Genomic DNA, 24,057 nt, shown 5'->3' on the forward strand with positions numbered 1-24,057 from the left:
AGTGTAAATTAGCACAGGCTTTCTGGAGACCAGTGTGTCTATGCATATCAAAAGTTTTAGAATTTTTCTTAGTTTTGGATGCAAAAATTCCACATGTAGGACTTTATCAAAAAAAATAAATCATCAATGTGCAGTGATAAACGTTTACCTCAGAGCTATTGTTTATAACAGCAAAAACTGGGAACAATTTGTTGTTCAACAATAAGAGATTGGTTAAATAAAGGATGGTACAGCCATAAAAAATATTGAGAAATAATATTTAATAACAAAAAATAATCTTGTGATTTTACTGGAAAAAGCAGTTTACAAGGCTATTAATATGTACAGCATGAATTTATTTTCCTTTAGTTTTTTATGTATACATATAATATATTATGTTATATATGTAGTATAAATATATGGCATATGTATTATTATAAGTATGTAATATGTCTGTGCACACACATAAGAAAAATTGCCAGAAGGATATAAACTAAAATGTTAACAATAGTTGTCTAAATATTGGGAATGTAAGTGATATCTCTCTTTCATTTCTTTTTTTTGTTTTAATCAGTATTTTGTTAATTTCCTAATTTTGAGAACCCTGGCTAGAGGTCAGGAGACCTGGGTTGTGGGGTGACACTGATGCAAACAGTATTATGCCATTTCCCGGCCTAACCCTAAAGCTGGCTCTGGAGTCATTAACATCATACTGTGTCAATTTCCTGATCTACATACAATGTAGAAGAGAAACCAGGTCGTTTCTAACGTTGCACCCGGCTTCCATCTTATCACTCTACAGTCTGTCCTGCACTACAAGTAGGAGAGGAAGTTGGGCACAGACTCCCCAGAACTGCATCGTGTGTAACCTGTTTTCCCTGATCACCCCAGCCTCAGAGCCGTAAATATCTACACTGAAGAGGCATTCGCACCGTGCTGGGCACGACTGTATTACACGCTTAATGCAAATAGATTGCATTAGAGTAATAACCCGCATTTCTGCTGCACTGTAATTGCAGGACCATCCCTAGATGGCAGTGGCATTTCTGGCCATCCCAGGAAGTGTCACGCGTGCTCAAGTAGGAAGCGCAGGTCCAGACGGCTACCACTGGGCCTCCACCCTGCACCACCCCCTCTGCCAGGTGGCACCAACCGTTCTCTTGGATATTTCCCCAATGGCCAGTCCTCAGGGCTTGCACTGGTCCCCTCCACCCACTCTAGGGCCAGCACTGCTCTCAAGCCTTGAGGTGCCACATCTGCATGGCAGTTGGCAGCAAGGAGAGAAAAATCTCTATATTGTTAAGGTGACACTAGCTGCTGTACAGATAAACACCTAAATCTCACTGACTGAACACAATAAAAGTTTATCTCTTGCTCGCAGCACAGCCCAAAGGGAGTCAGCTCCACACAGTCATTCATAAACCCCGTCTCCTTCCATCTTGAGACTCCACCCTCCTCGAGGACCCCAGAGTCCTCTCCATTCTGCAGCAAACGGAGGAAGGGAGCAAGGATTGCACAAGGGAGGTTCTAAAGGGCAAAGGCTGGGAGTGCCCACATCATCTCTGCTCACATCCCATTGGCCAAGACTCAGTCACATGGCCACATCTAATCTCAAGGGAGGCTGGGAAATGTAGTCCAGCTGTGTGCAGCCCAGGGAGGAGTGGCCTCGTGTGAGCAATAGCAGGCTCTGCCCCTTCTCTGTCCCCACTCTCTGAGTGACCCTCTTGGGGGCATCTCAGCAGTGCAGCCTCACACTCCAAAGCGGTATAGACTTTCTCAAGAAGCAGCTCTTTCTCACCACCCTCTTTATTTTTCTCTGGGACCCAGACACACATCTTGGTGGGGAGGAGAGACCAAGGATGCACTGTGACACGGGGACACAGTGGGTTCTCAAAACCATCTGTTGAGAAGAATCAAATAAAATGTCCCCCTTGGTCCCTCACAATCCAAATATTTAGAAAGTCTAAGTCTCCAAGGACCACAAAATTGCCAGAAACAATGATTTTCTTTTAGTCTTTCCCCTCTCCTGGTTGCATGACCTTGTGCTCCTCAGGTTTCCCTTCTGTTTCTCTGATTTCACCTCGTCTGCTTCCTGTCAGGGCTCCTTTCCTTACTCCTTAAATGACAGTGTTTCCTGGCAGCAACTTCCACCCTCTCTTCCTTCCTTCTCCACTTCCCCCTCTCCTTCCCTGGTGAACTCACCTGCACCCCACCTCAGGCACAACCTTTCACCAAACCCACCTTTCTGGCCCAAATCTCTCTCCTAAAATCTGGACCTGCATTTCTAACTGCCTGCCGGTCACAGGCACAACCACGTTCCGACTCATATGTCCAAAGCTGGGCTCACCGTCATCTTCCTGAAATCTCCCGTCCTCCTCTCTTGGTTAACGAGCCCACCATCCACCCTGGCACTCGGGGAGAATCCTGGGAGCCCCCTAGAGTCCAGGTCCGTCTGGCCCCAACAAGGCCTGCCATGTTTAGCTCCAGCTGCCTCTGGGCACTGTTTTCTTCAGTACCTCGACCTCCACTCTGGCCCAGACCACCCAAAGGACTCCTGGCTGGTCTCCTTCCCGCCAGTCTTCCCCCTCCAATCCATCCTCCTCAGAGAAGCCAAAGCGCTCTTTCTAAAAACACAGATTTCACCATGCTACTCCTTCCAAACATGCAAGATGTGGAGACCTCAGGGAAAAGCCAAACTCTTAAGTCTGACAGGAAATGCATGTCACCATCTGGGTCTCCTCCCCATTTTCCCCCAGCTCACCTCCGTCTGCTCCTCCCCCTCCTCTAACTGCATCATCCACCACACTGTCCCTGGGGCCCCCCTATACCCCAGACCTTCTTAGTCCTGAGCCCCACACCTGCATTCACACCTCTGGGTCTCTGCATGTGAAACTGTCTTCTTTCCACCTGGAAAAATTCTACACCTCTTCCCCAAGCAAACTCCCCCTACACACACACCCGAATAAAACAAGGGTGAGGGGCTGGCCTGGGGGGTGTAGTGGTTAAGTTCGTGTGCTCCACTTCGGCTGCCCAGGGTTCATGGGTTCGGATCCCAGGCACGGACCTACACACCACTCATCAAGCCATGCTGTGGCGCGTCCCATATACAAAGTATAGGAAGATGGGCACAGACGTTAGCTCAGGGACAATCTTTCTCACCAAAAGAAAAAAACAAACAGGGGCGAGTGCTCCCACCCTTGTGGTCCCCCAATACTTTTTCTTCTTTGCAGCCACTCTCACCACACCTGTTATACTTGATCATCTCTGGTCTAGCTCCCCCACTGGACGGTGAGTTCCTGAGGGCCTAGCACAGGGGCTGGCACTTGTAAGGGCACACGAGGCTTATAGTTAGGCAAGGGCACTGCTGAGAGGCACACAGTACTGGGAGGCGCTGGGAAGCCAGAGTTTCTGCCCAGACCCTCTTCCCCAGCGGGGCCTGGTGGGGCCTGGGCAATGCCTCTCTCTGCTTCTCTGCGGAAGCTGCCGCCTTGGCCGTAACCTTGAAGGCATAAAGCCAGCAAGGGCCCTCTCTGCAGCAGCAGGCCCTGCATGCTGATGAGGCAGCCAAGGGGCTGGAGGGGCAGGCAGCCCACACACTCCTCTCCTTCTCCTGGGAGGAGAGAACAAAAACTGGACGGCAACACGCAAAAGAAATCCTGCCCCTTCACCTCTCAGAACTGCTTATCGACATCTTGCAATGATCGCCATGCCACCAACTTCTGACTATGGCTCCCCTGAGTAGTGGCAGCCTGAACGCGGAAGCCAGACCCACTACCCACCATGGAGTCCCAGGCTGTCTTCCCAGCCCAGAGGGTCCAGGGCCTGTACCCAGCCAGCAGGATGGAAGTGGTGCCCTTTTCCCAACCTATGGGCAAGGAAGTTTGGGGATCCACTGGGGTGAACACACAAGAGCCACACAGTGCACAGCATCACCCCCCACCTCCACATACATACACTGGGTCCCGGGTATGGGCACAGGCACCCCATGTATAGGCTTCACGTGCAGAGGCAGATACACACCCGGGAGGAAATGCCATCTGCCTTCCCACCTGGGGCAAAAGCCATCGTCCTCAGTTCACTGTCCTCCTCATGCCCACCATTCAAGCAAGAAGCACAGGTTGGGCCCTTGCTGCAAACCTAGCACAGAGCCAGGTCCAGGGGAAGTGGAATGCAGCCCCAGGGCACGGCAGCAAGGTCTAAAGGGGAAAAGAAACTGTGGGGAGTGGAGGCAGAAGGCCAGCCTGGGTGTCCTGGTGCCATTTGCCTGAGAAGTGAGGTGGCTAATAAGGGGAGAGAAGGGGAGGGAGGACATGCTGGGAACTAGAACAGAGCAGGGACGCCCCCTCACCCCGAGTGTCCTGCTTCTCAAAGGCCAGCCTGCGTGAGCTGCCCTCCAGCCCGGGGTGCCCGCCTCTGAGCCCAGGTGAGTGGGCCTAAGCTCTGGATATTGACTATTTCCACTGTGGCCTCCCCACAGTCAATTCTGCACACGGCAGCCAAAATGGTCTTTCAGAATCTGATTTTATCACTGCCTGCTCAATGGCTTCCTGTCACACTGGGGACAAAGTCGGAAGTCCTTACCACGATCTACAAGTTCCTACACGATCTGGCCTCTACCCACGTCTTAGCACTCCTGATGCTACAAGAGAGATACGTATTCATTTATGTTTATCTCCCCACTAGAAGGCGAGCTCCCTGCAGGCCAGGACTTTGCAGCCCCCATGGCCATGTGTGCAGTGCCTATAACAGCACCTTCCACGTGGCAGACACAGGATACACATTTCCTAACTGAGCACCTACTACAGGTCACATCCTGGCGAGGCAGAGAATGGAGCATGCAGTCTCACGTCCAGGCTCATTGCACACTTGGCTCAGGGGTTCTTAACCAGAAACCCATGGATCAGGGTTCTTAACCAGAAACCCATGGATCAATGGGGAGTCCATGGAAGGGTTTCAGGAAGTCCTTGAACTCCCAGAAATTAAATGTGAAACAAGTCTATACACATACGAATGCTTTCCTGGGGGGAGGATCCGTACCTGCCATCTGATACACAGAAGGGTAAGGATCCCACAGCTTGAGGGAGAAAGAGGGGGACACTCAGGAAGGTCCGTGTGGTCCCTGCCCTCAGGTGGGAGGGTCAAGTGCCAGTTCACAGACGCCGGTGAGGCAGGTGGGTTAAGCACCCGAGAGCACACACAGGACGGGGCCTGATTCTGCCCTGGCAGGCCATCAGGAAGGCTTTCCCAGGGTGGGATCAGAGCAGGCCCCTGAAGGTGAGCAGACAAGAGTCTTTTGGAGTAGATGCTCATCCTTCCAGGCCCAGAGGAAAGGGAAGTGGGAGAGGGTTGGGTGGCTGGGGCAATGGGGGAGGTCCCAGAAACAGGGTCAAGTGGCCTATTTTGTAGCCTGACCCATGCAAACATTTTCCAAGGCAGGCAGCACAGCAGGAGGACCTTGCCAGCCTCAGAGCAGTACTGCAGCACAGTGAGGAGCAGAGAACTTGGGGGCCTGCTGGCTTGGGCCCATTTCCTGGCTCTGCCGCTCATTGCCTGCATTACCGAGGCAAGGGACTTCATCTCTCTGAGTCATGGTTTTCTCATCTATAAAATGGAGGCAATAGGGGCTGGCCCAGTGGCGTAGTGGTTAAGTCTGGCATGCTCTGCTTTGGTGGCCCAGGGTTCACGGGTTCAGATCCCCGGCATGGACTTACATCACTCATCAAGCCATGCTGTGGCAGCGTCCCACATACAAAATAGAGGAAGATGGTCACAGATGTCAGCTCAGGGACAATCTTCCTTAAGCAAAAAGAGAAAGATTGGCAGCAGGTGTTAGCTCAGGGCCAATCTTCCTCACCAAAAAAAAAAAAAAATAGAGGCAATAATAGAAACTTTTTTACAAGGTTGTTTGAGGATTAAATGTAATAATATTTATAAACCATTTAGCCAGTGTCTGGCATAAGAGACAAAATCAGTGCAGCTCCTCTCCTGGAGAAACTTCAGTCTGGAGGTGCTGGGCATGAAGGCTGTGGGCTCTGTTCACACTCTCTCCCACCCACTAGTACACCCACATTTTCATCTGTGCACCTCAGACCAGATGAAACCACCACGGTCACATCCAAGTGCTCTAGAGGAGTCTACACAGAGGGTCTGGCAGGTGTGAGGGTGTGAAAGCTTGTTATACTAGGGACCTGTCATGTGTGGTAAGGTACCTGGGCTGGGGTCCTGCTCTCTCCTAAGTTACCTTGAGGTCTCAAGAGGGACACCCTTGCCGGGGCCCAGAGTTAGGTATGGAACTGAGAAGAGGAATTTCATTAGCTTTCATTTGTTAAGTATCTGTTATGTGTTCAGTTCACAGGAGGTATGATTATCCACATTTTTCAGGTGAAGAAACTGAGGATCAGAAAGATTAAAAAGAGCCTAAGGTCACTGTGGTAAGCAGAACAATGGCCCCCCAAAGAAGTCTACATCCTAATCTCAGAATTTGTGACTATGTTACCTTACATGGCAAAAAGAACTTTCCAGATTTGAAAAAAGAAATTTCCAGATTTGATTAAGTTAAGGACCTTGAGATGGGAAGATCATTCTGGATTATCTGGGTGGGCCCAACATAATCACAAGGATCCTTAAAAATAGAATAGGCAAGCAGAAGAAGAGGTCAGAGTGATGTAATTTGGGAAGGACTCAACTTTCCTTTACTCGCTTTGAAGACGGAGGAAGGGGCCACAAGGCAAGGAATGTGGGCAGCCTCTAGAAGCTGGAAAATGCAAGGAAACAGAGCCTATCCAGAGCCTACAGAAAGGAATGCAGCCCTGCCAACACCATGATTTTAGCCCCATGAGACTTGTGTCAGAGTTCTGACCTACAGAACTGCAAGATAAATTTGTGTTACGTAAGCCGCTAAGTTTGTAGTAATTTGTCATAGCAGCCACAGAAAACTAACACAGTCACACAGCTTATGGGGGAGTGAGGATTCAAACCCAAGTTGGAATGGGTGTATTTTGAAGATTGAGTCTACAGGAATTGCTGATGTATAGGATGTGCAGTATAAGAAAAAGAGAGGAGTCAAGGGTGACTCCAAGGGTCTTTCCTAGGAGCTGTCATTTACTGAAGTGGGAAGACTGTGGGATGAGAAGGTTTGGAGGAGATTAGAAGTTGAGTTTTAGCCACGTCACACTGGCAATGCCTATTAGGTATCCAAGTGGAGATGTTGAGTAGGCAAGCAGATATAGGAATCTGGAGCTCAATGGAAAGGTTCCTGTGGGAAATATAAACGTGGACATCATCCGCACAAAGAAGGTAAAGCCGGGAAATTGAATGAAATCATCTAGGAAGAGAGAGAAGAGAACTCCAAGGACTGAGCCCTAGAGTTTGGGGAGATGAGGAAGAATGAGCCAAGAAGATGAGAAGGAGCACCTAGAGGTCCAGAAGAGGTTCTCTGGGGCCTGAAATCCCTCTTGGCAGCTCGGACATCACAAAATTTTAGAAGCTGAAAAGCTGCAAGACAAGACAAGTGATAACTGATTTAGTGGACCCAAGAATGTTGAAACCCCAAATAGTAATGGGAAAAGCTAAGAATCAACTCAATTTACACTGCAAAAATCTGCAAAATCCTCAGGTACTGACAGCACCAGATACCTCTGGAACTGGGGCAGGAGTGGGAAGGACCTAAAATAAGAAAGACTAGGCAAAAGCTGTTTTGAGAAGCACCTAGCTGTGAGGCCATGAGCACATTCACTTAAACCTCTCTGGGACTTAGTTTCCTCAACTACACATCTATAAAATAAAGATTACTGACTATCTCACAGGGTTGTTTTGAGAAGGAACAAAACCAAATGGAAATAATTGTCTGCACTCACTGTCACCACTTCCTCCTCTATCATTCTCTCTAGAACTCATTCCAACCAAGTTTTTGTCCCCAAGGCTCCAGGAGACATCTCTCATCAAGGTCACCAATGACTTCTGCATTGTCAGGTCCAATGGTTAGTTCTCTGTCCTTATCTTCCTCATCAGACTATTTGACAGAAGTGATCACTCCCTCTTCCCTGAAACCTCTTCTTCACTTGCTTCAGGGACATCACTCTCTCCTAGCTGTCCTTCTCCTTCACTGGTCACTCCTTCTCAGTCTCCTTTTCTGATTCTTCCCTCTCCCACTCCAGGTTGCTGGACAACTGCCCCTTTCCTAACTGTGGCAAATGACTAGAGGTTTATTCTCTAGAAAGGGTAAAACAGAAGGTCCCTGGACTAGGGGGTCAACCAGCACAATCGAGGGGGTGAGTACCAGACTGTAAGCAATGGAAATCAGTTATTTTGTAATACTAAATATGGGATCCTGAGGCTTCCAGACCTGATCATTCATTTGATTCCAGAATGCCAGCAACCAGACTTTCATCAGTCAGGCAGGAGTTTGGTATAGACCACCTGGGGAATGTGAACAGCTCAAGAGGAGAGACTTAAGACAGTGACATTGTTAAATAAACATCCCACTGAAGTTGACAAGTGCCCCCCTCAAGATCAAAGCTTCGAATCAGCTCTTTGGTCTGCTACTCAACTCATGAGCCGACAGTCAAGGATCATCAGATAGTTGAGGAGAAAAAACCTTTAATACAAAATATAGAGGCCAAATCAAACAAACAGAAAAAGGTAACTTGGAGGAAACAAACTATGCAGAGGAAGAAAATTTTTTTTAAAGCATCATTAATATCCTCAGAGATAAAAGAAGATACCACATCCACAAAATAAGAATAGGATGCGATATGAAAAGAACATTGTGAAACAAAAAGAGCTTTTGGACATTTCTAACAGCAAAAATGAAAAACTCCAAGGAAAGGTGGAAAATAAATTTGAGGAAATATCCCAGAAAGTAGAGCAAAAAGGAGGGAAAATAGGAGAGAAAAAAATAAGAAAATTATAACACTAGTTTCGGAGATTTGATCAAATTGTAAGATCAAATTATAAAAGAACAAGGAAAAAAAAACAGAGAAAAAGAAATCATCAATAAAATAATTCACGGAATTTTCCCAAAACAAAGAGCATGAATTCCAAGGTTGAAAGGGCACACCATGTGCTGAGCACAAGTGATGAAAATAAATTCACACATCACTGTGAAATTTCAGAACACTAAAGCAAAAGAGAAAATTCGAAAAGAAAGGAGGTCACATTCAATGTATCAGGAATTAGAATGGGTTTGGACTTTTCAACAGCGATATTAAACTCAAGAAGGCAATGCAGCAATGTGTTTAACACTCTGAAAGAAAACAATTTACAAATTAGAATTCGGTATCAGTCAGGATGGGCTTGGTTATGCTGCAGTAACAGACAACGCCAAAATCTCAGATGCTGCATGTGCATCCCACTTCAGGGGGTACCGAGGCCGTTGGAATCTCCACTTATTTCCATGATAGAAAAGGAAATATGACAAACGGGTCAGCAGCTCTTTAAAAATTCTACCAGGAAGTGACACACATCACTTCTGCTCACATTTCCTTGGCCATAGTTAGTTACTTGAACTTCCTAACTTCAAAGAGTCAGAGAAGTGAAACCCTACCATAAGAGAGAAGAACAAGATCTATATAATTACCAGTCCATCCTCTGGTCATTAAATATTTGGTTTGCTCTCCTCACCAAGCAACATACATCATCACCCTCTTCCCAGGGCAACAATCCAAAAGTCCCAACTAGTCATAGCAACAAACACAAAGCTCAAGATCCCTAGGTGATGTGTCATAGTGTCCACATAGATCCAGATGTGGTTCTCCTCTTAATCTGGAGACATATAAGCTAAAAATAAGTTTTCTGCTCCACACGCCCAACATGCAGTGATGGAACAGGGATAGGAAAACCACAATAGCCAGTCCCATTCAGAAAGAGGAAGAATGGAAACAGAAGACACTGGTCCATAGCAGGCCTGAAATCCTGCTGGGCAGATATTTTGAAGGCCCTATTCCCAGAAGCAGGGATGTTGCTGGATTAGGCTCCCATCATGCTCCCTTGTTGTAGCTCCTTTGTCCATAATACTCCATTGCTCCTAGCTCTTTCATCTAGGACATTCTTTCTTTTCCATTATTCTCCTTGGCCATATCTGAAGTGAACATAAGGGAATATGCTCTTCTTGAGGGCTGAGCCTCTTTCTCAGATCACTTGCTACTGATAGACAGGGTCAATTTAGGTTCTTGAAAAATCTTCCTCTGTCCAGACTGGTGGTTCTTTTGGTAATACAACTCTCTCAATATCTTATCTTCTTACCTATTTGATTCTGTCAGCAATAGAATCCAGTAAGGATGCCTACATTTCTTTTAGAGACATAGTTGCCAGAGTTGTATGTCTTCAATTTATCATCTCCATATCTTCTCTCTTCATCTAAAGATTAGTGTGCCTTGAGCCTATCAAGATTGTGTAGGAGAGCTATAGCCTTAGTTTCTTTTTCTTGAGACATTTGTCCTATTAAAGGAATAACTGGGTGCCACATCCTCAAAGGACTTTTATCTGAAACATCTTAACCTATTCTGTTTTTAAAAGTGGAGTGAGGGCCATGCCCTTGCCACAAGAATGCGTTTTAGGTGGACTTTGTCATTCAAAATTTTACTCAATTTTATCTCCTACTATTTGGAGTCCAAACTTAAGGGGCTTTTCTAAATATTTCAAGGCTCTGAATTTTTGGAAACTCTCTATTCACTTTCATTTCTTTTTTTTTTTTTTTTTTTTTAAAGATTTTATTTATTCAGTTTTTTTTCCCCCCAAAGCCCCAGTAGATAGTTGTATGTCATAGGTTCACATCCTTCTAGTTGCTGTACGTGGGACTCGGCCTCACGTTGGACGGAGAAGTGGTGCCTCGGGGCGCTCCCGGGATCCGAACCCGGGCCGCCAGCATCAGAGCGCGCACACTTAACCGCTAAGCCACGGAGCCGGCCCTATTCACTTTCATTTCTGCTTGCATATTGGCCAGTTTTTTTCTGAGCACATTCTTTCTTACAATTGTGCCAAGCACAGTCAATAATAACCAAACATATGCTAATATACTGTTTTCCCATATCTTCATCTTGAGTTTAAAACTCCTTAAGAATGTGATCTGACTCTCAGACAATTTTAATAAATATTTCCCACCACATTATGTAAATTTTCATTTTTACAACCTCCAATAAAGTTTTCTTCCAGTTCACTACAGAGCCTCTACGCAAGGCCACCTGTTTTAGGCTTTTTGTTTCATTAGTACTCCGTTTCTAGGAATCCATCTTGATCTCAGTCAGGATGAGCTAGATCATGTGAGGTGACAACAAACAACCCCTAAATCTCAATGGCTTAAAACAATCAAAGTTTTATTTCTTGCTCAACTATATGGTAGGGAGAGGTATGTCCCAAGTCATTCTCACTCAGGAACCTAGGCTGATGGAGTGTCCAGCATCTCAAATGTGTCAGTCACAGTAGGAGAGAGGAAATGTGGTGAATTACACACCATCTCTTAAAGTCTTCTGTCCAAGGAAAACCTTCTACTTCTACTCACGTTTTTTGTCTAAAGCAAATCACATCACAATGTCTAACTTCAAGAAGATGATGGTATGCAATCTCGTCATGTCCCCAGAAAAGGAAGAACTAGAAATATTGGTGAATGACATTAAAGGCTACCATAAATTCTACACCCAGCCAAACTATCATCCAACATGAAGTAGAATAATTAGAATTTTCCATTTTGCAAAATCTCAAAAAGTTTATCTCTCTTCTATACTTTTACATAAAGATACAGAGCATATCTTCCACCAAAACAAGAGTAAGCCAAGAAAGGAGAAGGTATAGACATAAGCAAAGGGCATCTCCTGGATGAAGGTGAAAAGAGATCCTAGAATGACAACTGTTCACAACACATAGAAGACAACCAGTCCAGGTTGGAGCACTATGCAGTAAGAGTTAGGAGTGTCCTCACCATACCTTCACATTTGTACCATCAATCTCATGAAAACACTTGAGGATGTACTTTACCAGAACAAAGAAGAAAAGCAAGACAGAAAAAGACATGAGATTTAGAAACAAGGAATCCAACACAGGAGAGAGGCAAGAAAAACCAAGAATGGCAGCAAAGGAAAGACCCAGGATGACAGGGGTACAGCAAGCCTTGAGAGTGATCAGCCCAGGTAGAAGGAATATGGAGGTCTTCAGAAGGGATGTCTCTAGTTTTTTTAAATGGAACTAATAGATTGCCTGATGAGACTGGCCTTGTGGTAATCATACTGAGAGGCTGTTAGATGGTATAAGAAGAACTGGCAATGAGTACAGATAAAACTAAGAAATTAAAAATCAAAGCAATTATTTATTTTTTTTTTTTTTAAAGATTTTATTTATTTTATTTTTTCCCCCCCAAAGCTCCAGTGGATAGTTGTTTGTCGTAGCTGCACATCCTTCTAGTTGCTGTATGTGGGACTCGGCCTCAGGATGAACGGAGAAGTGGTGCCTCGATGCGCACCCGGGATCCGAACCCGGGCCGCCAGCATCGCAGCGCGCGCACTTAACCACCAAGCCACAGGGCCGGCCCTCAAAGCAATTATTAACCTCAGGAGAAATACAAAGAAAGGAAATAAAGTATACAATATAATATTCAGTTATAACTCATAATATTCAGTTATGAATACTTGCATAGGTATAACAATGTAAATATTACATGTTGATATATTTTAAATTATAATATAGCTATATTGGGGAGTTAAGATAACTAAATCTTTATCTATCATAAATAGAAATCAATGGATGTCTAAAAGCGATTAATCAAAAGATACTAGTATTTACACATTATTTAGAATAATGGAGAAGTATATATACTAAAAGAAAGAGTTAAAAGAAAGATGTTGCCTGTGGGGAGGAAGACAGAGGAGAGTGGAGAGGGCTGGGACAGGAAACCACTGTATTTTTTTTTTCCCCAAAGCCCCAGTAGATAGTTGTATGTCATAGCTGCACATCCTTCTAGTTGCTGTATGTGGGACGTGGCCTCAGCATGGCCGGAGAAGCGGTGCATCGGTGCGCGCCAGGGATCAAACCCGGGCCGCCAGCAGCGGAGCGCGCGCACTTAACTGCTAAGCCACAGGGCCGGCCCGAAACCACTGTATTTTACTATAAGCCTTATGCTATTATTTGGCTTTGAAAACTACATGTATATATAGCCTTAAAGAAAATTAAAATTAAGGGAAAAAAACTTCTAGGTAATTATGATGGTCAGGCAAATTTAAGAACCTACTGTCCCATCCATTATTGAAAACTCTACAACATTCCCTGCTAAGTAGTTGTCCAACTCTGACTTGAATGTCTCCTCAATAGAGAACTCACTACATAAAATTGTACCTTTTCTTCTTTACAGCTCTAATTCCTATGATATATCAGTTATGGATATCGCATGGTAAAAGTACAGAGATACCGTGAGACTGTACTGGTCCAGTCCACTTCCAGGAATGAAAGCAACTGGAGAAGTAATGAATGTCTCTTAATTCTCCAGCAGTGAGTGCTATTCAAGAGGATGAGGATTTTCACTGTGCTAGGGCCCACTGCCCTGGAAATCACTATAGAAGAGATCCGTGCCTCAGAAGGAAAGGGAAGGTCCAGAAAATGTAGGAATTTTTTATTTAGGTCTTTCTCTGACTTTGATTGATGGCACAGCTTATGCTGTCCTGAAGGCTCCCAGAAGTTGAGATGGTGAGATGCCTCAGAAGAGAGGAAGCTGGGTGAAAGAGCCTTATAAATTGTACCAAGCTTTTGGGTCTAGAAAGTAGCTATTTATCTCAGATGTGAGACCTATTCTTAAGGCATTATTTCCCTAATCATACCCCCATGCAGCCCACCCCATCCCCTGGAGCTCTGTTGGAGGGGCTTCATGGGAGGGTAGTATAGTGATTAAAAGCAGTGGCTTTCAATAGTGCATATAAAATGAACTATATTCTTTTTAAATTCAATCCAGAAGAAGACAGGAAAGTAGGAACAAATAACAGATACAACAAACAAAACAAATAGGAGGTATATTTAAACTCAACTGTGTTGATAATTACACTAAATTTAAATGATCTAAACACACAAATTAAAAGACAGAGATCATCAAACTGAATGAAAAAGCAAGACTCAACACTTGAAACATAAAGACACACAGCTAGATTAAAAGTAAAAGAATGGAAAAAGATACACCAAGTAAACACTATTCAAAAGAAAGCTGAAGCGGCTCTATTAATATCAAAGTAGTTAGCAGAACAAGGAATATTACCATGTGAATAGGGACATTTCATAATGATAAAGAGGTCAACTACTCAAGAAAACATAACAATTCTAAACGTGTGTGCACCTAATAATAGAACATCATAGGAGATCCATCAACGTAATTCACCATATTAACAAACTAAAAACAATGTATGATCATCTCAGTAGATACAAAGAAGTCATTTGACAAAACTTAACACCTTTTTGTAATTTACTTTTAAAAACTCTCAGCAAAATAGAAATAGAAGAGAATTTCCTTAACCCAATAAAAAGCATTCTTAAAACCCTGCATTTAACATCATACTTAATGGCAAAAGACTGAATGATTTCTTATTAAAATCAGGAACAAAACAAGCATGTCTGCTCTCAATGCTACTATTCAACATTGTACAGGCATTCCTAGCCCGTACGATAAGACAAGAAAAATGAATAATGAGCACTTAGATTTGAAATGAATAGAAAAACTGCCTTTATCATGTGGCAAGATGGTCTCTGTGAAAAATTTTGAAAGAATCTACAAAAAAGCGATTAGAACTAATAAATAAATGAGATTAACAAAGACACAGGATACAAGGCCAATATTTTTTTAAACAATTTTATTTTTATATACTAGGAACAAACAATTGGAAAATGAAATTTAAAAAGTAATAGTACTTAGAAAAAACTTCAGAGATAAATTCAAGAAAGTATGTGTAAGACTTGTACAATAGAAACTTTACAACATTGCCAAGAGGGACAAAGCAAGCCTAAGTAAACAGAAAGATGTAACATGTTCATGGACCAGAATACTCAGTATTAAGATGGTGATTCGCCCCAAAATGGTCTATAGATTCGATGCATACCTCATCAAAAGACCAGTAGGCTTTTTTTAGAAATAGACAGTCTAATTCTAAAGGAAATGCAAAAGACCTAGCATAGAAAGGGGGAAAAAAGTTGGAAGACATACTACTTGATTTCAAGACTTACTATTAAGCTACAGTAGTCATGCCAGTGTCATATTGGGGTAAGGACAGACATACAGGTCAATGGAATAGAAGAGTCCAGACATATACCCAACACAGATAGTCAAATGAATTTTGAAAAAGTACCAAGTTAATTCCATGGGAAAAAGTCTTTTCAACAAATTGTGCTGGACAATTGGATATCCATATATGAGAGAGAGAGAGAGAACGTCAACATATATATTACACCTTATACAAAAGTTAACTTGAAATGAATCATAGACATAAATGCAGGGCTAAAACTGCAAAATTCTAGAAGGAAATCTTTATTACCTTGGGTTAAACAAAGACTTCTTCGGACACAAAATCTAAATTCTAGAGCTCAAGGCCACCTTTAAAATTATACCAAGGCATGTTTTAGGCAAATAAAAAGAAGGACTTCTTTACACAGCTGACTGCAGCTGCTTTCCGTTCCTCCAGTCTCTCTCCCAGAATACCCTCCCTCTTCCCCAGTCCAAACCAACTCTTACTTACTGTCCTTCTCCGCTTCAGTGCCACTTCCTCTAGGAAGCTTCCCCTGACACCCTAAACTGGGTCAAGTGCTCCTCCTTTCCATCACTCCCTGGACTCAGCACTTACCCCTCTACCGTAATGGTCTATATCACCCTCTAGATCGGAAGCCCCATGAGGAACTGGGATGGTGTCTGACTTGCTCACTTTTACTCCCAGTGCCTGGCAGATGGTGGACACTCAGTATATTTTATTGGATGAATAATTGTATAATCATGCCCATTTTCTTCAATTTTTTATCGTGGTAATATACACATAATATAAAATTTACCATGTTAACCACTTTTAAGTGTACAATTCAGTGGTATTAGATACATTCATATGTTGTGCAACCATCACCACTACTCATTTCCATAACACTTTTCATCTTGTAAAACTGAAACCTTATACCCATTAAACAATAACTCCCCTTTCCCTCTACTTGCCGGCCCCTGGCAACCACCATTCTACTGTCTCTATGATTTTGACTACTCTAAGTACCTTATACAAGTGGAATCGTACAATATTTGCCTTTTTGTGACTGGCTTATTTCACTTAGCATAATGTTCTCAACGTGTATTCATGTTGTAGCATATTGAAGAATTTCCTTCCTTTTAAAAGCTGAATAATATTCCATTGTATGCATCTACCACATTTTCCTTACCCACTCATCTGTTGATGAACACAGGAGTTGCTTCCATGTTATAGCTATTGTGAATAATGCTATCAGCATGGGTACACAAATATCTCTTCAAGATTCGGCTTTCAATTCTTCTGGGTATACACCCAAAAGTGGAATTACTAGATCATCTGGTAATTCTGTTTTCAATTTTTTGAGGAACCACCATACTGTTTCCCACAGCGACCATACCATTTTACATTACAACCAACAGTGCACAAAGGTTCCAATTTCTCCACATCCTCACCAACATTTGTTATTTTCTGTTTTTTTGATAGTAGCTACCCTAATGGGTGTGAGGTGGTATCTCCTTGTAATTTTGATTTTCATTTGCCTAATGATTAGTGATGTTGAGCATCTTTTCATGTACTTACTGGCCATTTGTATATCTTCTTTGGAGAAATGTCTATTTAAGTCCTTTGGCCATTTTTGAATCAGGTTGTCTTCTTGTTGTTGAGTTTTAGTTTTCCATATACTCTAGATATTAATCCCTTATCAGATATATAATTTGTACATCTTTTTTCCAGCATTATTGACATTTATATGTTACAAAATGATTACCACTGTAGATTACCTAAAACCTCCATCACTTCACATAATTACCACTTCTTTTTTGTAGTGAGAACATTTAAGATTTACTCTATTAACAACTTTAGAAAGTTATAATGCAGTATTATTAACTATAATCACTATGCTGTATATTAGATCCCCAGAATTTATTCATCTTATAAGTCTGTACTCTTTGACCAATATGTCCCCATTTCCCCCATCCCCCAACCTCTGGCAACCAATATTCTACTGTGTTTCTATGAGTTTGGCTTTTTTAGATTCCACAAATAAATATATCATACAGTATTCATCTTGCTCTGTCTGATTTATTTCACTTAGCATAATGCCCTCAAGGTCCATCCATGTTGTCACAAATGGCAAGATTTCCTTCTTTCTCATGGCTGAATAATATTCTATTGTATATATACCACATCTTCTTTATCCACTCATCTATTGATGGATGCTTAAGTTGTTTTCGTATCTTGACTATTGTGAATAATGTTGCAATGCAATGGGAACATGGGAGTGCAGATATCTCTTTGAGGTTCTGATTTCATTTCCTTCAGATATGTACCCAGAAGTGGGATTGCTAGATCATATGGTAGTTCTATTTTTAACTTATTGAGGAATGTCCATACTGTTTTCTTTAGTGGCTGTACCAATTTACCTTCCCACCAACAGTGCACAAGGGTTCCCTTTTCTCCACGTCCTTGCTGACACTTGTTATCTCTTGTCTTTTTGATGATACACATTCTAACAGGTGCAAGGCAATAGTTCACTGTGGTTTTGATTTGCATTTCCCTGATGATAAGTGATATTAAGCACCTTTTCAGGTACCTGTTGGTCATTTGTATGTCTTCTTTGTAAATATGTCTATTCAGTTCCTCTGTCCAATTTTTAATCACATTGTTTGGTTTTTTGCTGTTGAGTTGTATCAGTTCTTTGTATATTTTGGATACTAACCCCTTATCAGATATATGATTTGCAAATATTATCTCCCATCCCATAGGTTGCCTTTTCATTTTGTTGATTGTTTCTTTTGCTGTGCAGAAGCTTTTAAGTTTGATGTAGTCCCCCTTATTAATTTTTGCTTTTGTTGTTTGTGCTTTTGGTGTCCTATCCAAAAATTCATTGCCAAGATTAATATCAAGGAGCTTTTTCCAAATGTTTTCTTCTAAGAGTTTTACAATTTCAAGTCTTATGTCTAAGTCTTTAGACCATTTCTAGCTAATTTTAGTAAGTGGTATAAGATACAGGTCCAATTTCATTCTTCTGCATGTGGTTATCTAGTTTTCCCAACATCATTTATTGAAGAGACTATCCTTCCTCCATTGAGTATTCTTAGCTCCCTTGTCAAATATTAGTTGACTATATATGTGAGGGTTTTTTTTCTGGGCTTTCAATTCTGTTCCATTAGTCTGTCTATTTTTATGCCAGTATCATACTGTTTTGATTGCCACGGCTTTGTAGTATAGTTTGAAATCAGGCAGTATGATGCCTTTAGCTTTGTTCTTCTTTCTCAAGATTACTTTGGCTATTCAGGTTCTTTTGTAGTTCCATACAAATTTTAGGATTCTTTTTTCTATACCTGTGAAAAATGTCACTGGAATTTTGATAGGGATTGCATTGAATCTACAGGTGGCTTTAAGTAGTATGGATATTTTAACAATATTAATTCTTCCTATCCATGAACATGGGATATCTTTCCATTTATTTGTGTCTTCAATCTTCTTCATCAAAGTCTTATAGTTTTCAGTGTACACATCTTTCACCTCTTTGGTTAAATTTACTCCTAAGTATTTTATTATTTTTGATATTATTGTGAATGGGATTGTTTTATTTCTTTTTCAGATATTTCATTGTTAGTGTATAGAAATGCAACTGGTTTCTGTATGTCGATTTTGTATCCTGCAACTCTACTTAACTCACCGATTAGTTCTAATGGTTTTTTGGTAGAGTCTTTAGGATTTTTTATATATAAGATTATATCATCTGCAAATCAAGACAATTTGACTTTTTCCTTTCCAATTTGGATGGCTTTTATTTCCTTTTTTGCTTGATTGCTCTGGCTAGGACTTCCAATACTGATTTGTAAATCTTTTCTCCCATTCTGTGGGTTGTCTTTTTACTCTGTTGATAGTGTCAACACACTTTGATGCATAAAATTTTTTAATTTTCATGAAGTTCAATTGTCTAACTTTTCTTCTGTTACCTGTGCCATTGGTGCCAAATCCAATGGCATGAAGCTTTTCTCCTATGTTTTCTTCTAAGATTTTTATTATTTTAAGTATCACATTTGATCCATTTTGAGTTAATTTTTGTATATGACGTTAGGTAAGGGTCCAACTTCATTCTTTTGCATGTGCATATCTATTTTTCCTATAACCATTTGTTGAGAAGACTATCCTTTCCCCTTCACATGTTCTTGGCACCCTTGTCAAAAATCATTTGACCAAATATGTGAGGGTTTATTCTTGAGCTTTATATTCTATTCCAACGGTCTATATGTCTGTCTTTATGCCAATGCCACATTGTTTTGACCACTGTAGGTTTGTAGTAAGTTTTGAAATCAGGAAGTGCGAGTCCTCCAGTTGTGTTCTTCTTTTTCAAGATTCTTTTAACTATTTGAGGTCACTTAAGATTCCATATGAATTTTAGGAAGGTTTTTTCAATTTATTCAAGAAACATCATGAGAATTTCGATAGGGATTGTATTGAATCTGTAGATCATTTTGGGTAGTTTTGACATTTTAACAACATTAAGTCTTTCAATCCATGAACATGAGATGTGTTTCCATTATCTATATCTTCTTTAATTTTTTTCTGCAATGTTTTGATGTTTTCATTGTACAAGTCTTTCCCCTCATTGGTTAATTCTTAAGTATTTTATTATTTTTGATGCTACTGTAAGTGGAATTGTTCTTGTAATTTCCTTTTCAGGTTGTTCATTGTTAATGTATAGAAATGCAACTGATTTTTGCATGTTGACTTTGTATCCTGCTACTTTGCTGAATTCATTTATTACTTCTAACAGTTTCTTTGTAGAAATCTTTAGGGTTTTATACATGTAAAATCAGATCATCTGCAAACAGAGATAATTTTACTTCTTCCTTTCCAATTTGGATGACTTGATTTCTTTTCCTTGCCTAATTGCTCTGGTTAGCATTTCCAGTACTACGTTGAATAGAAGTGGTGAAAGTGGACATCCTTGCCTTGTTCTTGATCTTAGATGAAAAGCTTTCAGTCTTTCACCATTTAGTATGATATTCACTGTGGGTTTTTCATATATTTTTTTTATGTTGAGGTAGTTTCCTCCTATTCCTAGTATTTGAGTGTTTTATCATAAAATGGTGTTGAATTTTGTCAAATGCTTTTTCTGCATCAATTGAGATAATCATGTGGGGTTTTTTCCTTCATTCTGCTAATGTGGTGTATCACATTGATCAATTTTTTGTATGTTGAATCATTCTTCAATTCTACAAATAAATTCTACTTGGTCATGGTGTATAATCCTTTTAATATGCAGTTGAATTTGGTTTGATAGCATTTTGTTGAGGATTTTTGCATCAATGCTCATAAGAGATATTGGCCTGTAGTTTTCTTTTCTTGTAGTGTCTCTTATGTCTTTGGTATCAGTGTAATGCTGGCCTTACAGAATGTTAGGAAGTGTTCCCTCCTCTGCAATTTTTTGGAAAAGTTTGAGAAGGATGGTATTAGTTCTTCTTTAAATGTTTGTTAGAATTCACCAGTGAAGCCATCAGGTCCAGAGCTTTTCTCTGTCAGATTTTTGATTACTGATTCAATCTCCTTACTAGTAATAGATCTATTCAGATTTTCTGTTTCTTCCTGATTTAGTCTTGGCAGGTTTTGTGTTTCTAGAAAGTTGTTCATTTCATCTACATTATCAAATTTGTTGGCATACAACTATTCATAGCACTCTTTTATAATCCTTTTTATTTTTGTAGAATCAGTAGTAATGTCCCCACTTTCATCTCTGATTTGAGTAATTTGAGTCTTTTTTCTATTTTTCTTAGTCCATCTAGATAAAGGTTTGTCAATTTTGGTGATTTTTTCAAAGAATCAACTTCCAGTTTCATTGATTTTTCTCTATTGTTTTTCTATTCTCTATTTCAATAATCGCTGCTCTAATCTTTATTATTTCCTTTCTTCTGCTAGCTTTGGGTTTACTTTGTTCTTCTTTTTCTAGTTCCTTAAGTTATAAAGTTAGGTTGTTGATTTGAGGTGTTTTTTGTTTTTTTAATGTAAGCATTTATAACGTTCAATTTCCCTGTTAGCACTGACTTCACTGTGTCCCATAAGTTTTGGTATGTTGTATTTTCATTTTCATTGATCTCTAAGTGTTTTCTAATTTCCCTTGTTATTTCTTCTTTGATGCATTGGTTATTTAAAAGTTTGTTGTTTAATTTCCACAATTTTTTTTAATTTTCTAGTTTTCCATGTGTTATTGATTTTTAATTTCATCCCATTGTGGTCAGAGAGGATATTTTGTATGATAGCAATCTTTTTAAATCTATTGAGATTTAACTTGTGGCCCAATATATGGCCTATCCTGGCAAATGTCCTACGTGCACTTGAGAAGAATATATATGCTGTTGTTGTTGGGTAGTGTTCTGTTACATCTAGTTGGTTGTGTTAAGTCCTCTATTTTCTTATTTATCTTCTTTCTGGTTGTTCTATCCATTATTTTGAGTGGAATATTGAAGTCTCCAACTCTTATTGTAGAATTATCTATTTCTCCCTTTAATTCTGTCAGTTTTTGCTATGTATATTTTGATAGTTTGTCACTATGTGTGTAAACATATATAATTATTATGTATTCTTGCTGTATTGAACATTTTGTTAATATATAATGTCCTTCAGCTTTTATTCACCTAGGAATGTCTTAATTTCTCCCTCACTTTTGAAGAATGATTTCATCAGATATAGGAATCTTGATTGGCAATTTTTTTTCTTTTCGCACTTTGAATATCTTGGTCCAGTGCCTTCTGACCTCCACAGTTTCTGATGAGAAATTTGCTGATTATCTTATTAAAGACCCCTTGTATGTGACAACTTGCTTCTCTCTTGCTGCTTTAAAGATTCTCTCTTTTTCTTTGGCTTCTGAAAGTTCACTTATCATGTGTCTCAGTGTGGATCTTTTGAGCTCATCTTACTTGGAGTTTGTCAGTCTTCTTGGATGTTTATATTCATGTCTCTCAACAAATTGGGGACGTTTTCAGCCATTATCTGTTCAAATATTCTCTCTGCCCCATTCTCTCTCTTTCCTCCTTCTGGGACTCTCACGATGCTTATGTTGGTCCACTTAATGATATCCCTCAGGTCCCTCAGGCTCTGTTCACTCTTCTTCACTCTTTTTTCTTTCTGTTCCTCAGACTCCATAATTTCCATTTTCCTATCTTCGAGTTCACTGATTCTTTCTTCTGCCTGCTCAAATCTGCCTTTGAATCTCTCTAGTGAATTTTTCATTTCATTATTGTACTTTTCAGATCCAAAATTTCTTTTTGGTTTCTTTTTAGAAATATCAATATCTTTATTGATATTTCCATGTTGTTCATACATCATTTTCTTGATTTTCTTCACATCTTCCTTTAGTTCTTTGAGCATCTTTAAGACAGCTGTGTTAAAGTCTTTGTCTAGTGTATCTGCAATCAGGTTTTTTTCAGGGAAGTTTCTTTTGATTTATTTTTTCCTTTGAATGGGCCATACTTTCTTGTTTCTTTGTATGTCTTGTGATATTTTTGTTGAAAACTGTACATTTGAATCTAATAATTTGGTAACTCTGGAAATCAGATTCTCCTCCTTCACCAGGGTTTGCTGTTTTAGTTGTTTGTTTCTTTATTTTATTGTTCTAGGCTGTCTCTGTGCCGAGGATCACTTGAGATGTAAACTTAAGGTCTTCTCAGGTCTTTTCTGAGCCTTTCCCTGGGCACATGCTGTCACCTTCTAATTTTCCCATATATGAGGTTGATTTTGAATGTCCTAGTTTTTAATATCTGGCTCCCACAAGGGGAAAAAGAGAAAAAATGAAGGGACAGAAAAGGGTGCTCGTCCTTTAAATCCCCTGGAAGTCACTTCAGCCAAAGGGGTGGGACTTGGAACAATAGAGGAGGTGCAAAAACAATGGCCACCTGTCCCATTGTTTGCTCCTCTGTGATCAGAAGCAGCAATCAGTGATCAGAGCACAGATTCCCAATATTGGGAAGACAGAGTCCTTTTTGCTCACCCTGGCTCCCAAAAGCTGTGTGCAAGCTATTCCAGGAACACGTGCACAGCTATCTGCCATGTGGCTGGGGTGGAGAATGGGTAGCTGCTACTGTGCTACTGAGCTGAAATTGACCAAAATTAACCACAATTTACCATCCAAGTCTTCCCCTGGAAGTTGCAAGCCTTCAACAGACCCCAGAGTTCCAAACAGTTATATCAGAAAGATTCTAATTGCCAGGGAAATTGCTTTCTAAGTGGGGAGACAGATTCCTGGTGCTTCTGATGCCACCATCTTCCCAGAATCCTCTCTATATCCATTATTTTTTATTACTGTCGGATCAGCCTGAAAGGCAGACAGGGCAGAATCATCTTCTTTTGCAAATGAAGAACTGAAGGCCCAGAGAGGTGAGGTGATTTGCCCAAGGCCACACAGCTGGCAAAAGATATCCTGACTCCTCGTAGGTGCTCTTTCTCCTTGGTACATTGCATTGCCTCTCAACATGTGGCCCTCTCATGTATATAAGGGTGCTGGGATGGACATTCAGTCACTCTCTCACCTCTCAATCTCCTTGTCCCACTCATTCTGGCCTCCCTTTCCTTAACCAGGACACCCAGTTATGTAATGGGTGGGAATAGATATAATGGGTTTGAATTACATTACATTTGCTGTGTGATCTTGGACAAGGTACTTAACCTCTCTGAGCCTCAATTTCCTCAACTCTCAGATGGGGATCAAATAGCATTTACCTCAGAGGGTTACTGTAAGGACTTAGCACAGTGCCTGGCACATATGAGCTCTGGTTATTTGTTTGTTTTGTTTTGTTTTGTTTGTGAGGAAGATTAGCCCTGAGCTAATATCCAATGCCAATCCTCCTCTTTTTGCTGAGGAAGATTGGCCCTGGGCTAACATACGTGG

General features: G+C 41.0%; 1 protein-coding gene across 1 annotated transcript in view; it reads right to left on the minus strand.

Annotated features, from left to right (window-relative positions):
- Positions 1 to 12,286: 12,286 nt before the first annotated feature.
- BUD13 (BUD13 spliceosome associated protein) overlaps positions 12,287 to 24,057 on the minus strand; it is a 95,579-nt gene continuing 83,808 nt past the window's right edge. The window contains exon 10 of the mRNA XM_087433721.1: positions 12,287 to 12,516. Coding sequence (XP_087289847.1) covers positions 12,369 to 12,516 — 148 coding nt within the window. The 3' untranslated portion in view covers positions 12,287 to 12,368. The remainder of the gene's footprint in view (positions 12,517 to 24,057) is intronic.

This window comes from Ceratotherium simum, chromosome 7 (genome assembly GCF_057802395.1).
Source record: "Ceratotherium simum simum isolate JZ-2026a chromosome 7, ASM5780239v1, whole genome shotgun sequence".
Lineage (NCBI taxonomy): Eukaryota > Metazoa > Chordata > Mammalia > Perissodactyla > Rhinocerotidae > Ceratotherium > Ceratotherium simum.